This window comes from Syngnathus leptorhynchus, chromosome 3 (genome assembly GCF_054491065.1).
Source record: "Syngnathus leptorhynchus isolate UIUO chromosome 3, UIUO_Slep, whole genome shotgun sequence".
Lineage (NCBI taxonomy): Eukaryota > Metazoa > Chordata > Actinopteri > Syngnathiformes > Syngnathidae > Syngnathus > Syngnathus leptorhynchus.
In genome coordinates, this window is record NC_141197.1 from 4,278,303 (window position 1) to 4,301,560 (window position 23,258).

At 41.2% G+C, this 23,258-nt stretch overlaps 1 protein-coding gene and 1 long non-coding RNA gene across 9 annotated transcripts in view; one reads left to right on the forward strand and one right to left on the reverse strand.

Moving 5' to 3' along the window:
• shank2b (SH3 and multiple ankyrin repeat domains 2b) overlaps positions 1-23,258 on the forward strand; it is a 236,034-nt gene that overhangs the window by 173,581 nt on the left and 39,195 nt on the right. For all 8 annotated transcript variants that reach the window (XM_085907072.1, XM_085907074.1, XM_085907071.1 and 5 more), the window contains 2 exons: positions 18,307-18,442; positions 21,466-21,546. In XM_085907072.1, coding sequence (XP_085763198.1) covers positions 18,307-18,442; positions 21,466-21,546 — 217 coding nt within the window. The remainder of the gene's footprint in view (positions 1-18,306; positions 18,443-21,465; positions 21,547-23,258) is intronic.
• On the reverse strand, positions 14,735-19,396 carry LOC147058882 (uncharacterized). Its single transcript, XR_015065613.1, has 4 exons — positions 18,885-19,396; positions 16,148-16,215; positions 15,684-15,778; positions 14,735-15,232 (listed from the first exon to the last, which is right to left on the reverse strand). It is a non-coding gene; the product is annotated as an uncharacterized LOC147058882 (long non-coding RNA).

The window sequence follows — 23,258 nt, forward strand, 5'->3', positions numbered from 1 at the left end:
GCTCGAAATGTTTGTGAGTCAAATTTTACCTATTTACTACACCGCATAAAAACACATTGAATAAGAAAACAGCGAAGCAGATTTATCAGGTTTTTTTTAACTGTTCCATGAAGCTTTGATGGGCTAGAACGCTGAACGCTCTATATACATTCAACATGAAGAAATGAAAACAAAGACGAGGGCAGTCGAAAACACTGTCGTTTACAAAAGCTCTTGCTCGCCCGCCCTATTTTCTGCATGGCAGCTTACGTGTGGTTGAGAAATCTTGGCAAGTACGCAGTGTAAAAAATTTGGCCAGTGCGGGTGTCGTCATCTTCTTTTGTGCCAAGGCGTATTTTAAATCACTTTGTTGGCAGTGCAAGACCATATTTTAGTCAAGGTTACCTGACGCTATAGTGCAGTGTGCATTCTCATAGCCAACTAGGACTGGCTTTAAAATCAAAAGGCAAAACCACCACGCTGTCATGACGTAAGAGGGGACAAAGAAAAAATAATACATTTGAGAGAGAAGAGCAATCACTGTTCTGCTATTTTTCTCTTGTCAAGTTTCCTTATTTATTAAACTTCCTTATAAATCATTTTAATGATAGTGTCAGGGGCGACAAGCAAAAGAAGTCTCTATTTTTCTGACCTGTTTCACCATCCACTTAGGCCACATAGTAGCTTTCGATGAAAATAAATGTGAGTTTACTGACTTACTCTCCCGGGATCTGTGGAAGACATAACAGTGTATTGTTTTCAAAATATTGTTTAGCATATCTAGGCAGCAAGCTTAAATGTATGTTAGGCCAGGTTCATATTGAAGGCAACAGAGTTTTTTGCCTGTATGCGACCTGTATCTGTTTTTTGATTTTTTTTTAATGACAGTTTGAAGGTCTCAATTTTGATATATTTTAAATCCGACATGGGTCACTTTTGTATGCGGTCCTAGATTTGATATGCACCGTATTTTTCGGACTATAAGTCGCTCGGAGTATAAGTCGCACCAGCCATAAAATGCATAATAAAGGAGAAAAAAACATATGAGTTGCACTGGAGTATAAGTTGCCTTTTTAGGGGAAATTTATTTGATAAAATCCAACACCAACAACAGACATGTCATCTTGAAAGGCAATTTAAAATAAAAATAGAATAGGCAGCAACAGGCTGAAGGTGCGGTATGCTAACGTTACATAAACACATAAACAAGGAACTGAGAACGTGCTGGACGTAACATATTTAGACTTATTTAAATAACTATAGCATAAATAACATCCATTTATCGAACCATCCACATCTTTCCAAATCATTAAATCCAATGAAATCTTCATCCTCGGTGTCACTTATAAACAACTCCACTAACCCCAGAAGTAGAAGATGCAGCTCTTCGTGGCTTACATCAGACTCATTGTCAGTTGCAGTTCCAATTATTCCACAGGCCTAGAGCGTTTTATTGTGAAAGTAACGTGAAATGATATAGTGTGTTAATAATTTCACACAAGTTGCTCCTGAGTATAAGTCGCATCCCCGGCAAATTATGAAAAAAACTGCGATTTATAGTCTAGAAAATACGGTATTGTGAAAATTGTTAATGTATTTTTTAATGTATGTATTTTAAGAGAAAATTATTCAAAATAATGAACAGTATGTTTTGTTGGGTGGCAGCATTATGGAGCACTGGTTAGCACGTCCGCATCACAGTTCAGAGTTGGAAGCTTCGACTACGGCACTGGCCTTCCTGTGTGAACTTTGCATGTTCTCCCCGTGGCTGCGTAGGCTTTCTCCAGGTATTCCGGATTATTCCCATATTCCAAAGACATGGTAGGCTAATTGACCACTCCAATTTGTTCGTAGGTGTGGTTGTAAGTGTGAATCAAAGTCAAAGTCAGCTTTATTGTCAATGTCTTCACATGTTAAGACACACAAAGAGATCGAAATTACGTTTCCCCATCGTCCCACGGTGACTAGACACATTACACAACACATACAAGCAAATAGCACAAAGAGTAAAAATGAATAGACAAGAGCGATGAATAAGTAATAAGCAAATAACCCAAATAAATAAACAATAAATAAATAGATAGATAAGTAAGAGAAACAAAATGGAGCAAGCGTGCATTCAGCAGACAGCCAGAATATAGTGCAAAAGTACAGGATGTTATGCAGCCGAGGGTGGAGGGGGGAGAGAATTCAGGATCCTGACAGCTTGGAGTATGAAGCTGTTGGCAAGTCTGGTGGTGCGGGAGCGCAGGCATCTGTACCTCTTCCCAGAGGGCAGAAGATCAAACAAAGAGTGAGCGGGGTGACTCACATTACACACAATCGCGGTCGCCTTGCGGGTGAGATGGGAGGTGTAAATGTCCTTCAGGGAGGGGAGCGGAGCCCCAATGATCTTACTAGCAGTGTTCACTATGCGCTGCAGAGCCTTCATGTTGTATTCAGTGCAGCTACCACCCCACACAGCGATACAACTGGAGAGGACGCTCTCAATGGTGCCACGGTAGAATGTGGTCATGATGGCGGGAGGAGCATTTGCTCGCCTGAGTTTCCGCAGAAAGTACAGGCGGCGCTCAGCTTTCTTCGCCAGCGACGTAGCGTTGGTGGTCCAGGAGAGATTCTCACTGATGTGCACCCCCAGGAATCTGGTGCTGATCACTCTCTCCACCACAGCACCGTCGATGGTCAGCGGCAGGTGTTGGGCATGCTAGCTGCTCCAATTGTACAGCAGAGTCCGGAATGTGAAGACCGCTCCTGGACCACCAACACTGCATCACTGGTGAAGAAAGCTGAGCGCCGCCTGTACTTCCTGCGGAAACTCAGGCGACCAAGTGCTCCACCAGCCATCATGACCACATTCTACTGAGGCACCATTGAGAGCATCCAGCTGTATCGCTGTGTGGGGCGGAAGCTGCACCGAATACAACAGGAAAGCCCTGCAGCGCAAAGTGAACACAGCTGGAAGGATTATTGGTGCTTCATTCCCCTCACTGAAGGACATTTACGCCTCCCACCTCGCAAGGCGACCACAATTGTGAGTGATGCAAGTCACCCCGCTCACAATTTGTTTGATCTACTGCCCTCTGGGAAGAGGTACAGAAGCCCGGGCTCCCACACCACCAGACTCACCAAAAGCTTCATACACCAGGCTGTTAGGTTCCTGAACTCTCTCCCCTTTCTCCCCCCTCACTTTGCAACTTGTTGTCCTGTTGTCCTGAACACCTCTGAACACACTTCTGCTGCTCTTACATAACTTGCACCGCTATGCCACTTGCATACTTAGGTCAAACAAAACTACCTCAGCCATTTACCAAACCCACGTCTTGCCTGGTACTTTGGTAAAGCTACAATATAGTTATATACTAGATCTGTGGAATAATTGAGGCCACAACTGACGACGAGGCTGACGTCAGCGGCGCACGTAGGTCCGCAATCGACAGCTGTTTTTTTGGGGGGGATTGACACAGAGGATGAATACTCCGGTAGATTTAATGATTTGGAGTGACACGGATGGTTTGTTAAAATTCTTGTTTATATTATATTTATTTGATATATCTAGTCTGACGTCAGCAGCCCATGTAGTTCCGGCGTCAACAGTTGTGTATTTTTCTTTTTTTTTTGACACAGAGGATAAATATTCCGATGGATTTAATGATTTAGACTGTCACGGATGGTTTGTTAAAATTGTTCTTTATATTACGTTTATTTGATATATCTAGTCTGACGTCAGCGGCGCACGAATGTCGTTCCGGCATCAACAGGTGTGTGTGTGTGTGTGTGTGTGTGTGTGTGTGTGTGTGTGTGTGTGTGTGTGTGTGTGCGCGTGTGTGTGCGCGCGCGTTTTTTTTCCGGGGGTTTTAAGTGACACAAGATGAAGATTCCGAAGGATTTAAAGATTTGGAGTGACACGGATGGTTCGATAAATTTGTTTATATTATTGTTATTTCACACATACCGTATTTTTTTTACTTTAAGTCGCGCGTTTTGTCATAGTTTGGGTGGGGGGGCCACTTATACTCAGGAGCGACTTATATGTGATTTTTTTCACAAATTTTCAAAATTCAAATATCCACGATGTAGTGAAACCGCGATAAGCGAACCGCGATGTAGAAAGGGATTACTGTCATTTGAACTGCAAGTGACGTCATCCGTGCCGCACGGCATTTATTACATAAAGGGCAAAGGATTCGATCACGGGATGACGAAGATGACGAAGGGCCCCACGTACTACCGGCATCATTAGCGGCTTTGTTTGTAAGTAACACGGAGGACAAAGAGTTTTAATTATTTAATGATTTGGAGTGACACAGAAGGTTTCAAAAACTATTATGGCTTTTATGCACGGCCGGTCCTTCTCGACGGGAGCTCTCTTTCACCTCCGTGAATGGAAGTCGGGGGCCGGCGCTCGGCCGGGTTACTCTCCGGGGACGGTGGATGGGGCTCGGACATGGCTTTTACGCACGCCCGGTCATACTCTACGGAGCTTTCTTTCACCTTCGTGGATGGAAGTTGGGGGCCGGCGCTCGGCTGGGTGGCTGTTCGGGGACGGAGGATGGGGCTCGGACATGGCTTTTACGCACGCCCGGTCCTATTTATTGAGCTCTCTTCCACCTCCGTGGCTGGAAGTTCAGTAATTGTTGGCTCGTTGAACTCTTGTTTTGTTAAATAAAGAGACGTTTACCAAACTTGCAGTTCAAATTACAGTAATCCCTTGCTACATCGCGGTTCACTGATCGCGGTTTCACTACATCGCAGATTTTTGAAAATTTGTGAAAAAATTCACATATAAGTCGCTCCTGAGTATGTCGCCCCCTCCACCCAAACTAGGGAAAAGACCGCAATTTATAGTCCAAAAAATACGGTATATATTTTGTTTTAAACCACAGAGCTACAATTTCAATACGAATACCGTGATAGTACGATATATTCAAGGATAATGTGCTGTCAGAATATGACTTGAGCTGGTTACTAAATAGTTTTTGTCTGGCTTTGTCCTTAGGCTCGATTTACAGGTGATTCTTTTATTCATTTTTTTGTCACATATCCTAGTCAAGGCCGTGGGGAGCTTATGCCTGCTGACATCAGATGTAGGGTGGACTGCACTCTGGACTGATCATTCATCAATCACATTGCACATAAATCATTCACACTCACATTCACATCAGAACTGAATGGCAACTGAACCCACGCTGTCTCCGTACACAGAAGTCATGCGAGGGAGCCAGTACACCATTAGTGAGTCCCTTTACAATTGTAAACTGTAGCCCGCATTGGAACATAAATTATTGTTAATTAACATGCTTTGGTGGACCTGACTGTAGTGCAGTCATTTAGAATCTAGACACTACTTCTGAACAGCATCAAAGACACACATTTTAAGTTTCATTTATGCTTCACGTCTTATAAATCATTCTGATTTAGAGCCTCTATGTGATTGTCTACCCATTTACATCTTCTTCAAGTGACCCATATTCAGACATCAATATGCTTTCTTGTGTGTGAATCAGTCATAGTCGGGTTGATTAAAAATACAGGATCTCATTAGGGTAGATTGAAAGAGGTTCAGTTTTAGTGTGGCCCATTTGAAGTTTGGCCAACTATTTACTCAATATTAACGGAAAACTAAAGTCTACCCTCACAGATCTATTTCACCACACTAAAGCCCTAAAGACACAAAAAGTCACATGACTTAGTCTTAAAATAACGGAGTGGCAACACCACTTCCTATAAATAATGAATTTATCGTTGCAGCGAATAAAGAGCAGCATGCCTGAACCTGCTGTGCTCTGCTGTGCTCTGGGAGCTGATGTTTATTTTTAAATCAAGCCCAATGCAGGGCACCGTTGATATGCAGCATGAGAGCAAAACCTTTCAAGTTGGCTTCACAGAGACAAGAAGCAAATGGGTCATGACATTTGGCAAAGAAGCCCACTGACATAAAACAGAAACAAATGAATTCCTCTTTAATGATGACTTGTTATGATGATCCACCCCTCCGAACAGTGATCAAAACCTCAGCACCACTCCCACCTTCAGCAGTATCACACAGCAACTGTTGCTAAGCAACCACGCACATGCTATGCGTCACTGTGGACACTGATAATGCAGCTTTTAAGAGTAAGGCCTCACTGAGACTCTGGAGATACAGATGTGTGGTTTGCATGAGTTTACAGTATCAAGAAACGATTCATTGCTTAAAAGTGAGTTAAGTGCTGGAGGATGGAAGTATCAGCATCTGCACAGTCTGATGTATACTTTGTCGTTTTGGAACATAGTTGGTAGTTCTATCACTAGTGATGGGGGTTGATTGTAATAACGACCGTATTTTTCGGACTAAAAGTCGCTCTTCGGAGTACAAGTCGCATCAGCCATAAAATACACAATAAAGAGGAAAAAAAACATATATAAGTCACACCGGAGTTTAAGTCCCATTTTGGGGGAACATTTTTTGACAAAATCCGACACCAAAAACAGAAATGAACCAGCAACAACCGGCTAAACGATACAGTATGCTAACGTGACATAAACACAAACGAGGAGCTGAGAATGGGCCTGACGTAACATTAACAGTTATTCAAGTAAGTATTACATAAATAACACGTTTATCAAACCATCTGTGTCACTCCAAATCATTAAATCCTTTGATCGAATTCGTCGTCCTTTCTGTAAACAACGCCGCGTGTGCGGCACGCCGCTGACGTCTGACTCGTCGTCATGCAGTTCAAATTATTCCACAGGCCCATATAACCATATCTAAACTATACATCAAATAACAATAATGTAAACAACAATTTTATCGCACAATCCATGTAACTCCAAATCATTAAATCCATTGGAATCTTCGTCTTGTGTCACTTTAAAAAAAAAAAAAAAAAAGAAACACACACAGCTGTTGATGCCGGAACTACGTGCGCCGCTGACGTCAGACAAGATATATCGAATTAATGTAATACAAACAACAATTTTACCAAACCATCTGTGTCACTCCAAATCATTAAATCCATCGGAATATTCATCCTCTGTGTCAGTTGTGGCACCAATTATTCCACAGATCTACGTATATAACTATATGTAGACAAGCGCGCAAACTACTGAAGTCTAACAACATACACGTTGCTACTCTAAATAAACTACATGTCAAATAACTATAACATAAATAATACGTTTATCGAACCATCTGTTTCACTCCAAATCATTAAATCTCCTGACTCCGGAAGTCAGTGAATGGAACTCATTGTCAGTGAGGCTCCAATAAGAATTTTTTTTGGCCATGTTTGAGCATGCTAAACAAGGAATTTGACTTCGGTACATCTCAGCTTCTGTTCAACATTTAGGTGACTAACAACACTCGGGACATGTGCGAAAATTGACAAATATTCTCAAACATCCCCTGATCTTAAATTCCCTGGGGTTTCCACAGACATAGTGCACCCTCATGTGGTTTAAAGTGAAAATAACATGTGAAGTGATCAACTATACTAGTAAGTAATGTGTGAATGATCAAGTAAAAAATTTTGAATAATTTCACATATAGGTCGCTCTCAGTATAAGTCGCCCCACCGCCCAAACTATGAAAAAAAAACGTGACTTATAGTATGAAAAATACGGTAATTCCAAAGTCATCAGCTACTGAAGCATATTTGCAGAATGTAGCTTTCTTGTTGTTACTGCATGTGTTTATATCCACGTTGTAGAAGTAGTATTATACAAAGTGGAACCTGCAAAGGGGAACACAATTTGTTCTCTGGAGCGTTGTTATGGAAACATCGTTCAGGGTAGTTGTTGTCGTTAAGACCAGACATACAGAGACGAAGACATTACTAGGACTAGAAAGTATCTCAACCAAAACAAGACCAAGACTTTTGGAGGTCAAATTGAGACAAGACAACCCCCCCCCCCCCCCCCCCCAAAAGAAAAGAACAAAATCTGGTGGTAGTTACTTTGTACCAGTTAGCACAGTTACCTTTCAGTTTCATTGCTGAGCCAAATGATCAGATTTCTGCAGCTGAAGCACCAACATAGAGGACAATGTAGAGTAGAACTATCTCCCGTTAATTGTGTGTAAAACATGGACCATTTACTGGTGTAATGAATGTTTTCATTTAATGAAAATGAGAACTCACTTTGGGTTTTGACGAATACCTGGCATGTTCATTGTTTGTTTTTGTGTTAGCTTGCAGTGCGATGAAAACTAAATTGTCTGTAAAATTAAGTCACAGTTAGCTCTGAACAAACAAAAGCATCACAGGTGAAAAAGAGCTTATTTTTTGCTTATTGTCTTAGAATGGGGTGTTCTGATTTTAACTTTGTTTATTTAACGGTTACTTTAGGCCTACTGTACTGTATGAAATCCTTTTGGAAACCAAACTTAATTACTGATGATTTTTTTTTACATTTTTTTCTACATTTTCTGGGGCGCTGCATCTCAAGTAGTCTTCCCTCTCGCTTTCTGTGTGCAGGGTCCGTAGCACTCCAGGCGACACCGGTAAGGAAGCGCAGCACCCGCCTTCCGTGTTTGTCACTGTTAACATTTCTCACTGATCACAGTTATACTGGCTTGGGCTTGACTGGTTTTGATTAAAAAAAATACAGAGACCCGCCCTGTCAGAGACCGAGACAAGACAGAGTAGAAATGGTTTCAATTCCGAGACGAGACAGAGAATCTTAAAAAGTGGTCTTGAGACCAAGACTGCTCTCGAGAACAATGCAGATAACTACTTCAGGCAAAATTTTAGTCCATAATTATATAAGTCTAAGTGTATGTTAACATATGCTACTCAGACTCTGAGCTCCACTGTATTTGTTTATGGAATGGGCATGAGGCCAGAACAGTGCTGTCACCATACCAAATTTTTGACTTCCATACTATACCAGCAACATTAGCACACGTGACACACTACTGAACCATAAATAATGCCTGACCTATTGGTTGTGATGTCCACTGTAATGCAGTTTTATTATTATTACGATTAATATGATCATTTTCTTGACCAGATATGCAGCTGTATAACCTCTATGCTGTTTAGACAGAATTAGCCCAGTTGGATGTTTATAATGGCCTTTTTTAAATAGTGAGCTCACTGTGTAATCGTTTTTATTGTGTGGCACATGCTATGGATTTAATGTTATCCACTATTGATATTCAACAATATATTTTCATTGTTACTGTCAAGCAAATGTTTTCATTTAATTTCTAATCAGCAAGTTATGTTGAGTGTCTGTGTCTGATTTAACATAGCAGTGTTAATGCATTTAACACTACATAGAATGTAGTGTTAAATGCATTGCAACCTGTCACTCTGGATGACGGTCAGCTAGGTGCTAGGCCAGATTGGATGTGTTCCCGCCTCAAGGCACGGTAGTTTTAAAACAAGCCTTAGAGACAGGCTTTGCCAGTCGGTTTACCATGGATGTTGGGAAAAAATTTCCAAAAAGTTCCATGTTACTTTGTGTGTCATGCTTTTTCAACACGAAGCAGAGAGGCTACACCGAAGGCTTCTCTGCATGGCCATCTTTCTCTTGCACACATGCAGAAGAAGGCATGCCAGATACTCAAGTGTTTTAAATACTGAAGATTGTTTACAATCACCTCATTCTATTCATTTCAAATGTCTTTTGAAAACTGCTAAAAAAAAAAAATCAAAATGATTTGATATAAAGCATTTTTTAGCGAAGTGAGCATAAGTTATTTTGCCTGGTAACTACTTTCATTAAAAATGTATGTGGGCATTGATTTCCATAGATTATTTGGTTGGTTAAGGTTGCAAGGTTTGCCAGTTTCCATATTGGCGTGATACATGGCATGAACTATTGGTGTTCAGATACCTAGGTACTGCCTGGCGACAGGTGGGCAATTAATTTTGGAACGGGGCCACATGAGAAACTCGAACGTTTGCCGAGGTCCTAGCCAACATGACAACCTCAACTTTGAATATATTATTAGGGCCCAAGCAGCGAACACTGCAAGGACCATTGTTGTGTCTAGTGGCCAGGCACTGGTAACAGGGTCTAAACAGGGCAAAACATGTTTGTGTCATATTAACTCTCCATCCACATTGAACACTTTGTTCTTGAACTCGATATTCTTTTCGTCAAGTAAAAAATGACCTGATAAATATTGTGTGAAATTCAAGCACTTTTGCTGCATTGCATGTCTGCATATCATATTTATTTTACAGCGCTTTGGACTGCGACTTCAAATAATTCGTTCGTTCATTCATTCATTCACTTATTCATTTTTTATTTGCGTCCAACAGATCAAGGAGAAACTAGCAGACATATATCATGTTTTCAGCTAATCAGAGATAGTGAAAGGCGGACGCACACATGCATGCACACACACACACACACACACACACACACACACACACACACACGTGTTTTTAAGTGTTGGAATATCTGGACCACAGTCAACAAGAGGAGGTTCCCAACTGTGAATGGAAACATTAGACAATATTCTACATGAATTTACACAACAGTGCACAGTACAGTACATTCTTTGAAAATTCATTTTTTATACCTGATATATTGAACAGTATTTCAATATACTCGGTTCAGTGGTGCACTGGTTAGCATGTCCGCCTCACAGTTCGGAGGGTGCAGATTTGATTCCACCTCCGGCCTTCTCTGTGTGGAGTTTGCATGTTCTCCCCCGTGCATGTGTAGGTTTCTCCCAGAAACTCCGGTATCCTCCCACATCCCAAAAACATGCTTAATAGGCTGATTGAGCACTCCAAATTGCCCATCAATGTGAGTGCGAGTATGAATGGTTGTTTGTCTCTGTGGCAACCAGTCCGGGGTGGTTCCGCGGGCCATACAATTTAAACCCCTGACCTCGGGTGACGTTAAACAGCTTAAAGAACAAAAAAGGACAACAGAATCACACACATCGCATGCTTGCTACAGAAGCACCATCGTGTACTTTCACAACGTCAGGAAATTGCAAGCACACTGCTCTGCATATTAACTATTTTACGTTGTTTGTGAATGGATTGCATAGAGGCTGTAGTTTGGGTGTGGGTTCAACTTCCTCATTAAGTGAAACTTGCCCCCTTGTCTTCCCAATAAAAAAAAAAGAATATATATATATATATATATATATATATATATATATATATATATATATATATATATATATATATATATATATATATATATATATACATACATACATACATACATACATACATACATACATACATACATACATACATACATACATACATATATATATATAAATTTATTTAAAATAAATTGGGAGGAGACCTGATTAATTAATTATGACATATAGTATCAGTGTATAGCATCTTCAGCAATGAAACGATAAACCTGCTCCTGAGTGTTCCAATGATTTCTTCATCTCACTTTTAAGCACCACCCCAGTCATTGACATGTTTTCTTCATAAAAATCGTCTCACTTGTTTTCACGAATAAATTATACAGGTGAAACTTACAGCTCTTGCAATAACACACGTGCTGAAGAAAATAAAGCAAATCAACATTGTCATGAAGCGCCCACCTTAATCATCCATCCATAGTACCTCAATTTTCAGGACTGATTGTCCTCATTGTCATGGGTATACTGGGGCCTGTCCGAGCTTACTGTGACTGTACATCCCATAGTGGTTATTTGTGGAAGATCCTCATGAATCTTAATAAACAGACCTGGTCTGAAGTATGTATTGTTATCAGTCACGTCCACATTTATTGTTGCATTCATAAAAGCTTTCTAATAAACAAGTTGCTTTGTCCCCCTCTACTATTATTGGAGAGAACCGGCCCAGCCGTCACAGACGGGATTAAAGTGTGTCATAATAGTTTATGCCTTTATTGGTCAGATTAGAATTGAGCTGTTAAATTAGGTGTCAGTAACTGCAGTAGAAAACCATGCTTATCATCAAAGAGGATTGAAATCAAGATGAATTGACCACTTTCAGTTCAATGCAAAGAGGATAAAAAGCATTTTTAGTTAAGTTGCAGAAAGATTTCTTGTGTGTCTATGTGAGCGTGTGTGTGATGGTCTCTATCTGTAAGCATCCCTCTTGTATAATAGGGTGGCGGAAGGAGTTGATTACGTAATCCTAACGCTATACAAAATGTGCGTGTTTGTGTGAAGGAGGTCATGGTGAAACAGCTGTTGTGGTGTTTCTGATGAATAAAATCCCTGTCCCAGTGATGTGTGTTCCCACTGCTTTAGTGTGTGAGAGTAAAATTCAAAGAGATTTTTCACTGAAATCCTTTTTCGTGCCATCTCCCCCTGTCATTTCCATGATCCTACACTTACGTTATTACTATACGCTAAATACTATTATTAAGAGTTAAAGTCCCTATGATTGTCACACATCTGGGTGTGGTGAAATTTGTCCTCTGCATTTAACCCATCCCCGTGTGATTTTGATCCATCCCCTGGGGGAGAGGAGAGCAGTGGCGGTGTCACGTTCGGGAATCATTTTGGTGATCTAAACCTCCAATTCCAACCCTTAATGCTGAGTGCCAAGCAGGGAGGCAATGGGTCCCATTTTTATAGTCTTTGGTATGACCCGACCAGGGTTTGAACCCACAACATTCCAATCTCAGGGCAGACACTCTACCACTAGGCGTGTGAAAAAGTAGTAGAGTGTGGGATTGAAGGAGAAATGGAGGTGTGCTCAAGTCCATCAAAACTGAATTTCTACAGTTGAAAAGGGAGATAGTAAAGGGCGTTCTATCTGATCTCAGATGTTATTGTAGTTCATGTTGTCACCAGACATTGGAGCTGACTAAACATGTAATCTTTTTATTTTTACTAATATTTAAGATCACCAGATAAATGTAGATAGCAGACAAAAGCTATCCATCCATCCATCCATCCATCCATCCATCCATCCATCCATCCATCCATCCATCCATCTTCTTCCGCTTATCCGGGGTCGGGTCGCGAGGGCAGCAGCTTTAGGAGGGACTCCCAGACTTCCCTCTCCCCAGCCACTTCATCCAGCTCATCCCGGGGGATCCCAAGGCGTTCCCAGGCCAGCCGAGAGACATAGTCTCTCCAGCGCGTCCTTGGTTGTCCCTGGGGTCTCCTACCGGTGGGACATGCCCGGAACACCTCTCCAGGGAGGTGTCCAGGAGGCATCCTGATGAGATGCCCGAGCCACCTCATCTGGCTCCTCTCAACGTGGAGGAGCAGCGGCTCTACTCCGAGTCTCTCCCGGATGACCGAGCTTCTCACCCTATCTCTAAGAGAGGGCCCGGATTCAGATTTGGAGGTGCTGACCCTCATCCCGACAGCTTCACACTCTGCTCCGAACCGCTCATGAGAGCTAGAGATCACGGCCTGAAGAAGCCAACAGCACCACGTCACGTCATCTGCAAAATGCAGTGACGCGATGCTGAGGTCCCCAAACCAGACCACCTCAACGCCTCGGCTGGGCCTAGAAATTCTGTCCATAAAAATTATGAACAGAATCGGTGACAAAGGGCAGCCTTGGCGGAGTCCAACCCTCACTGGGAACGAATCCGACTTACTGCCGGAAATGCGGACCAAACTCTGGCATCGGTGATACAGGGACCGAACCGCCCTTATCAGTTGGCTCGGCACCCGTACTCCCAAAGCACCCTCCACAGAACCTCCCGAGGGACACGGTCGAACGCCTTCTCCAAGTCCACAAAACACATGTGGACTGGTTGGGCGAACTCCCATGCACCCTCGAGGATTCTGCCGAGGGTGTAGAGCTGGTCCACTGTTCTACGGCCAGGACGAAAGCCACACTGCTCCTCCTGAATCCGAGGTTCGACTTCCCGGCGGATCCTCCTCTTCAGCACCCCTGAATAGCCCTTACCAGGGAGGATGAGGAGTGTGATTCCCCTGTAAATGGAACACACCCTCCGATCCCTCTTCTTAAAGAGGGGAACCACCACCCCAGTCTGCCAATCCAGAGGCACCGCTCCCCGATGTCCACGCAATGCTGTAGAGTCGTGTCAGCCATGACCCCCACAACATCCAGAGCCTTTAATAACTCCGGGCGGATCTCATCCACCCCCGGGGCCCTGCCACCAAGGAGTTTTTTAACTACCTCAGTGACTTCGACCTCAGAGATTGGAGAGTCCGCCTCAGAGTCTCCAGGCCCTCTTTCCGCAATGGAAGGCGTGTCGGTGGAATTGAGGAGGTCTTCGAAGTATTCCCCCCACCGACTCACGACGTCCCTAGTCGAGGTCAGCAGCACACCATCTCCACTGTAAACAGTGTTGACCGTGCACTGCTTCCCCCTCCTGAGACGCCGGATGGTGGACCAGATTTTCCTCGAAGCCGTCCGGAAGTCATTCACCATGGCCTCGCCAAACTCCTCCCACGCACGGGTTTTTGCCGCCAAAGCATTGAAGTCACCCAGTAGAACGCTGGAGTCCCCAGATGGAGCGCTCTCCAGCACTTCCTCCAGGGACTCCAAAAAGGGTGGGTACCGTTGCATAGACACAAACAACAGTCAGGAGCCGTCCCCCCACCCGAAGGCGGAGGGAGGCTACCCTTTCGCTCACCGGGGTGAACCCCAATGTGCAGGCGCCCAGCCGGGGGGCAATACGTATGCCAGCACCTGCTCGACGCCTCTCACCGTGGGCAACTCCAGAGTGGAAGAGAGTCCAGCCCCTCTCGAGAGGGCTCGTACCAGAGCCCAAATTATGTGTGGAGGCAAGTCCGACTATGTCTAGTCGAAACTTTTCTGCCTCACACACCAGCTCGGGCTCCTTTCCAGCCAGAGAGGTGACATTCCATGTCCCTAGAGCCAGCCTCTGCAGCCGGGGATCGAACCGCCAAGGTCCCCGCCTTTGGCTGCCGCCCAGCTCACTTTGCACAAAAGCTATAGAAAGAAAACTAAATATAGTTTCTAAAGCTACCTGGACCAGTGTGGAAAAAATACTTGATCTCTAAATTTAGTAGCAGGTTGAAATCAAACGTTTTGTCAAACTGCCAATGAGGCTTATACTAATCTGTGGAGATATTTTGGTCCACTCTTCTTTAAAGAATTGTTTTAAATCAGCAACTCTGGATGGTTGTTGTGCATGAGTGGTTTTATTGTTTCTTAAGTCATGACCTTAACTGAGGCAAGGGAGATCAGCAGTTCCTATGACGCTGTCCTGGATTCCTTTTTGACCTCCTGGATGAGTGTATTTTTTTGTAGGCAGGCCGTTCATCACTGTTCCATGTGTTCTCCATTTGTGGCCGACTGCTCTCACCTTGCTCTGCTGGAATCCTAAAGTTCTTGGAATGTTTTTCCCAAACCTATAAATGTAAATTACTTAATTTCCCATCTAGTTTTAAATTTCTGTACATTGTGGAATTTCATTACAGCTTTTGAGATCTTATGGCTGACTAAATTTTCTCACACATTTTATATTTAAGTGATTTTTCTTGATCAAACAGCTCTACCGGTAATCAGGCTTGGTTGTGGTCGGTGAAAAGGAACTCGCCTTTCCAAAGAAAGTGATTAGCCACAGTTAACTTCATGATTTTACAAGTGGAAAAAGTACCCTTTCACATAAGGCTGGGTGGCTTAACATGTTTTTTTTCCACTAATAAATCATTTGTTTGAAAAAAATAAATTGTATGTTTGCCTAGGTTATATTTGTCCACTTTTTGGTGCGGAACTGTGTTGTAATTATCTTTGAAGACAGCGTGTGCAGAGATTGATTTATTGCACTTTAGCATGTCGTGAATATTGCATGTTACTAACCTTGTAGGTTGAAGGATATTGAGACAATGTAGAACCTCCCAGCGAGAATCTCTTTGGTCACGTTAGTTAGTTATTGAGTCAGTCAATCTGTATGTCTGTCGAATAAAACAAATAATATTTTAGTTGCCATTCTGTTTCATTTACTTTTTTATTTTTATTTTATACTTAAAAAAACAAGCATTTCTTATTGGAAAAACTTTATTAGAAAATAACTACAGTTTTGCAAAATGTCATTATTTTAAACTTTGACCCTTCAGATTGTCTGCAACTCCTACAATCATAAATACATTTTATGGAGTTTAGAAGGGGGGGAAGGTCATGTAGTAGAATCAGTGTAAATAGTCAAGTCAAGTCAAGTTTATTTGTATAGGGCTTCACATAGACAATCAATTGACAATTATTCTCAAAGCATCCCCTGATCTTGAGCTCCCAAAAGGGCAAGGAAAAACTCAAAAAAACCCTACCAGGGGAAAAATGAGAAACCTTGAGAAGGGACCACAGATGGAAGGATTCCCCTTTCAGGATCACCAGGCTGCAATGGATGCAAAGAGAGCACATAAAATACATAATATGGAAATAAAAAAGTGGATGTCCAGGCCAAAGCGAAGAGCTGTCGGAGGTGTCTTCGATTGTCCTGGCAGTTCTAATATCCATTGGTAGGGCATTCCAGAGCTCTGGAGCCCGAATAGAAAATGTTCTAGCCCCTGCAGACATTTTCTTGGCCCTCGGTGTCACTAAAAGACTAGCGTTTTGCGAATGAAGGTTACGAGACGGAACATAAGGAGCAACTAAGTAGACGAGATATGAAGGCGCTAAGCCATGCAATGATTTATAGGTTAATAGAAGAACCATGAAGTCACATCTTAATTGGACCGGGACTTACACTGGAGTTGGCTAATATTGGGGTAATGTGATCAAATTTTCTTGTCCATGAGAGCAGCCTTACAGCAGCATTTTGTACTCACTGTAGACTTTTGATAATGGACTTGGGAAGACCAGAGAATAATGCATTACAGTAGTCCAGGCGGGACGTGATAAATGCATGTATAATAATTTCCGCGTCACCGGTCGAGAGGATTGTGAAGCGGCAAAGTTGGTGAACACAAAAAAAATTAGGCACTGCCGAGAATTTTGTTTACAGCTGAACAAGAGTGTTGCTGCGACCCTTTTGACTTTGAGAAGAGATTAGGCACTAACATTGCAACAACAACATTTAAGCATATAAAATGCCCACTGGCCAAAATTGTACAAATGCATACAATTACAGAGTGAATTAATTCTTAGCATGCACATTAAACTTTGGACATAATGAGGAACAAAAAAGAAAAACACATAAAATGTTTAACAATGCAATCAGCACAAACATCATGTTGTAACTGTTGTAACATCATTTGACTAGTAACATTTTAAATATTTTTGTTTTCATTGGACATACTAATATTTTGACTAATATTGGTTACCATCATATTATGTGTAAATGTTGCCCATTGTCATCCTTGAAGGGGGGACTCCTCGATCTGTGACCCCTACTCAAGAATTTTTTTTTTCACTCTGATGGGTTTTTTTTTGTTTGTTTTCTGTGTAGGCATGTGAAGCGCTTTGAGACTTTTTTTGTGATTGAGGGTTGTATAAATACATTTGACTTGGCTTGACTTTTCATTACTATATAGCAGGAACCCAAATAAATAAAAGATAAAAGTTTGATCACCTCATGTTACATAAACATAACAAATTGTTGAAGAACTAGTTTTGAAATTGGAGGCCAGTAAAACGGTTTGTTCAGTTATTAGTATTAGTTATAGTTATTATTATTATTCAGTTATAGTGTTTATTTTAAAAGGGAGATCAGTAACACAAAACACAAATCTGAACATTTTTGAAAGTGAAGAAAATTAGCAATTTACGTATTTTAGCATGAGAAATCAAGTTGGTGCAAATAAGGCCACATAAATTGATGTACTAGAACAGATCTGGACCTAGGGCTTTGAGTTTAACACCTGTAGTCAAAACTACAAACTGTTGTTCTAAACTTAATACAAGGAAAAATGCACTCCAGTGAAAGCAACACTTGGTGTTTCGAGTGAGAAGTAATAAATGATATTGTGTCTCCTCAGCAGAAAACTTGTGGGTGGTAAAAGGATAAACCCTCGGTCCACTGATAACATGAATATACGGATCAGTCGTGTCAGTGTGGAGAGGGCGCCCAGACTATCGAGCATATCCTCCGAGCGTGCAGAACACCCTAGAATGGTTGGCTGTTTGGTGTTACAAGCTATGATGATGAGCAGAAAACTCTTCATCTGTGCAATGTGCTGAATGCGCCATCTAAGGAGCAATGAACCATGGTGCAATGACAACAAGCTTTAAAAGGGAATGCAAAATACCAATGTAATTGGTTCTGTCAGGTTTCTGTCTTGCACGTACTAAAGACCACAACACAAACACAAAGAAGAATGGGCAAGGCTCAGGATGAAAAGATTTGACAAGTCCAGTTCATATTACATCCAAAATGATGGAAGATAAATTTAGAGATCGGTCACTATACACCCAGTTGATATGCATTTATATTCATTTAATTGCAACTATTACTGTGTTTCTGTTCTTGTGTGTTTGCGTGTGTTAGGTGAATCAAGAGAATGTGGTGAAAGTGGGCCACAGACAGGTGGTCAACATGATCCGCCAGGGTGGGAACCGCCTTTTGATCAAGGTGGTGACAGTGAGCCGGAATCTGGACCCCGAGGACACAGCACGTAAAAAAGGTAAAATCAGTCGCAATCAGTTATTTTTCTAAATGGAAAACATCTAGTGCATTCCGAAATGTCAAATTCATTAAAAGTTTGTTTTCTCCTTAGTTTAGCCCTAATTCATTTATGCTGTAATACTAGCGGTTAGCCAATTTGTATTATTTATCTTAATCAGCATTCTTTGTTCCTTGTCGAAATAAACTTCTAAACTCTACATACTCTACACATGTTGAGTATATCCCACTATGTCCTATGTACTATTTCAGTGGTCCCCAACCTTTTTTGCGCCACGGACCAGTTACGCATCAGAAATATTTTTGCAGACCGGCCTTTATATAAATAAATAATACATTTATATTAATAAATAATACATTTATAATAAATGTATAAATACGATGACATAAAATGATATGACTGACATAAAAACAAATATAAACCACATACAAATAAAACTCACCATTACGTTGAATTATTGGGAGCACTGAGCTTGTTTCTCAGAAACGAGCCGGTCCCATCTAGGCGTAATCGGAAACAATGACACTAGAAGTGGTTAAGGTTTGTCTTTTAATGCAGGATGTTTGGTCTCCATGTGCCGAAGCAGTTTTGAAGTCAAAGTCAAAGTATGCTTTATTGTCAATTTCTTCACATGGTAAGACACACAAAGAGATCGAAATTACGTTTCCCACCGTCCCACGGTGACTAGACACATTACACAACACATAGAAGCAAATAGCACAAAGAGTAAAAACGATTAGACAAGAGCGATGAATAAGTATTAAGCAAATAACCCAATAAATAAAAATAAATAAATAAATAAATAAATAGACAAGAGGAGCAAAATGGAGCAAGCGTGCATACAGCAGACAGCCAGAATATAGCGCAAAAGAACAGGACGTTACGCAGCCAAGGGTGGAGAGGGGAGAGAATTCAGGATCCTGACAGCTTGGAGTATGAAGGCTTCATTGCCTTGTTAGCTAGCCTGTCGCCACATGTGCCGAGCGCGCTTGGTGCGTCAGAGTCACCTGTGGTGATAAATCCATATTTTAATTAGGACTCCAGAAATGTTCTTTTAAATGCAGCTTTCCTTTTCTTAGAAGTTGTAGCCTCTTCTTCTTCAGTCTCCTCATTGGGCTTTTTTCCCTTTCCGAAGAAGTTTTCCAAACTTCTCTGTTTCTTGCTCATATTTGCTTGCCTCACGGGCTCAACTGGGGTGACATGTCACGTGATCGAGACGGGCATCTTGTGTCAAGAGAGACAGCGACGGATGTAATTGGGAGAGAATTGCCAATTGTTCTATATTTTTCAAAATACATTTTTGCTAGCTTTGCGGGCTCAACTGGGAAAACATGTCACGTGACCAGGACGAGAATGAAATGATCGTCGATTAAAAAAAAAAAAAAAATATAATAATATATAATAATATAATATATAATATATATATATATATATATATATAATATAATAATTTTTTTCCTGTGCGGCATGCCGACCCGGTACCAAGTGACCCACCGGGGGTTGGGGACCACTGTACTATATGACCATTCGGAATGAAACGAATTCAGTGGATTCATAGTCATCTGTCCATCACACATTTTTTGTAGTGCGTTGGATACAGGCACTTGATTGAGCCTGTAATAGTAATAAAGATCATAGCTCAAAGATATATAAATGTTGATGATGTTTTAGCATTTTTACTTTTAATTAGAGAACCGTTATCCAAGGTAATACACCTGAATCTCGATTTTACACGCTTCGATACCACGCAACTTTCTAACATGGTTTGTTTATGAACCCTTTTTTGTTGTGAATACAATTTCAAGTACTGTAATTTTCTGTCTATAAGTTAGTATAGAGTTAGTTTGGGTGGGGGGGGCGACTTAAACTGAGGAGCGACTTATATGTGAATTTTTTCACAAATTTTAAAAATAAAATAAAAAAGGGAAACCGCAATAAACGAAGTTGGAGGTACCAAACCCCACCAGTTCCATATGCGCATTCACCAAACCCCTCTTAAGTGAAAGATAAAAGATGTTTTTCACTGGTGCACAAAATGAGTCGTGCATGGACATCACCTTGTTCAAAGAACAAAACCAACACAATGCCTGAACTCAGAAGATTTAGGTGTATCGTATTAGTGTGTCCTCGACATTGAGGAAATGCTCTTCCTTGTAAAACATTTTCAAGGCTGTTTCTGGAGGATTTTAACCTCTGCATTATTTATATCGATTTTACTTCCTCATGGACCGCTTTTTTAATGCATTACATGGACTTGTAAGGAAGCTTCCATCTTGTGACTCCAGTTTATCAGTTTACCTCAAAAGATAACGTAAAGAAGACAATCAATAGAGTTGATTCCGTAAATAAAATGTGCTAATTGAGTGAAAAACTATTACTCAACCAAAAAATTGTAGAATATTCTTTGATCTCCTCTGTTATCTTAATAATAATAATAATAAATTATATTTATAACGCACTTTATATTCGGTGGAATCTCAAAGTGCTACATGGCAAGTAAAAACAAGAATAAAAAAGCAAGGACAAGTATAAAACAACTGGACGACAACCAGGATATAAAAACAGGAATTACAAAAATGCCAAATTAAAGAGGTGAGTTTTAAGTCCGGTTTTGAAAGAGTCAGTGGATTATCTTAACATCCTGACTGGTACCATTGGTAACTACTATGTTCTTTTGACCCCTCAGCTCCTCCTCCACCAAAGAAAAACTATTACTCAACCAAAAAATTGTAGAATATTCTTTGATCTCCTCTGTTATCTTAATAATAATAATAATAAATTATATTTATAACGCACTTTATATTCGGTGGAATCTCAAAGTGCTACATGGCAAGTAAAAACAAGAATAAAAAAGCAAGGACAAGTATAAAACAACTGGACGACAACCAGGATATAAAAACAGGAATTACAAAAATGCCAAATTAAAGAGGTGAGTTTTAAGTCCGGTTTTGAAAGAGTCAGTGGATTATCTTAACATCCTGACTGGTACCATTGGTAACTACTATGTTCTTTTGACCCCTCAGCTCCTCCTCCACCAAAGAGAGCTCCGACTACTGCCCTGTCCATGCGCTCCAAGTCAATGACGTCTGAATTAGAGGAACTCGGTAAGTTTGCTGGATTTCATTTGACTCCTGAGGGTCAGTGGCTGGGAAGTTGTTGTCTAACAAGTCTTCTCTTCTGCTTGTGCCTTTACCTTGTTCGAATTGATTAAAAAACTAGTGGATAAAGGTAAGCGCTTTATGCTGCATGACCTTTTACTGCCCATTTTGCCCAGCTTGTTTCTCTGCCAGCTTGCAGCATCCAAATGGCTTTGTTGGTGATGATGCTGTTCAAGTTTCTTTACTGCATTTCACTTGAGTTGGACTCTCCTTCCTAATTTCCTGTCCACTGTTGCCATCATGCATGAAAGCCGCTGTGGCTATGAAAAAAAGTTATAAGTATGATATGAATGTGAATGTATTTGTCTGTCAGTATTTGTATTAATGAGCAGCACCACAAAAGTTTTATTGTTACATTGATATGTGGACACGATGCCAAACTGTGTACAAGGGGATAATGAGAAAAGAGAGACTGCAGAAGATAAGAAAGGCAAGGATGAAAAGGCATGGTGAAAGTATCATGAGATAGATCAAGAAGATAATGAAGTGAAATTGATGTATCCAGGTCGCAAGTGTAGTCAAACGTATGCATTAAAATCTTTAATGTAGCAATATCTAATGATTTGACGTGAAATAATAGCCATAAAATATTGATAGTAAAGTAGGTTGGCTTGATGCCATTATTTTGTTTTTGTTAAATTTTCTGCCTTATTCCCTAGCCCACTAATGTAAAACTGGCCCGCCACATCATTTTATGTCAATCCCCAAAAGAAATTGTCCATTGACGTATACTAAAATACCAAAATTGCAAATTGTCTTCACTTTCTAAAACACATTTGTTGTTACCAATACCCTTTAAAATGAATGTAATATTTGAGCAGTTTTTACTCCCATCTGATTTTAAAACTAGTTATTCATCAATTTGTTTATGTAATATGAGGCAATAATACATGAGTTCTCAGTCATGTACATTGTTCCCTCATTATATTGCGATTCACCTTTTGCGACCTCGCTGTTTCGCATTCTGCCATTCACACACCCATTCATACCCGCAATGTGTTCTGACACAGCGTATCCCCATTTGGAGCACCGACAGTGCCCACCGGCACTCCATTTTAGGCGCACACTGAATAATCGAACGGAACTTTTGAACATTCTATTTCGGAAACTCAGAAAAAATACGTATATATGTCGATGGATGGATGGATGGATGGATGGATGGATGGATGGATGGATGGATGGATGGATGGATGGATGGATGGATGGATGGTGGGGTGGGGTGAGGTGGGGGTGAGGTGGGGTGGGGTGAGGTGGGGTGAGGTGAGGTGGGGTGGGTCGGTCGGTTGGTGCGTGCGTGCGCTCCACGATTAACAAGTGCAATCACTGGCAGAGACTTGCACTGTGCCATGAAAAAATCTGAGTTGATTCAAAACAACATCAGGTATACTTTAATGTTTACAAGTTTATACACATTCTCTTTTAAGATGCGTCAACTGGCATTACCACATGGTTTAAGTTTTTAACTGTCATAGTACTGTAAGTGGACTCACAGTAACAGATACCTTTCAAACACACCAGTTCCGGTGACGTTGCATCATCTGATCTGAGCCCATAATTTTGAATGCCAGTATATAGAGCCATGTTGAACCAAGAGCCATGTGATAGTCTCTTTGTTAAACCCCCTATATACCTGGCTCTCAAATGGCTCTGTGAGTGCC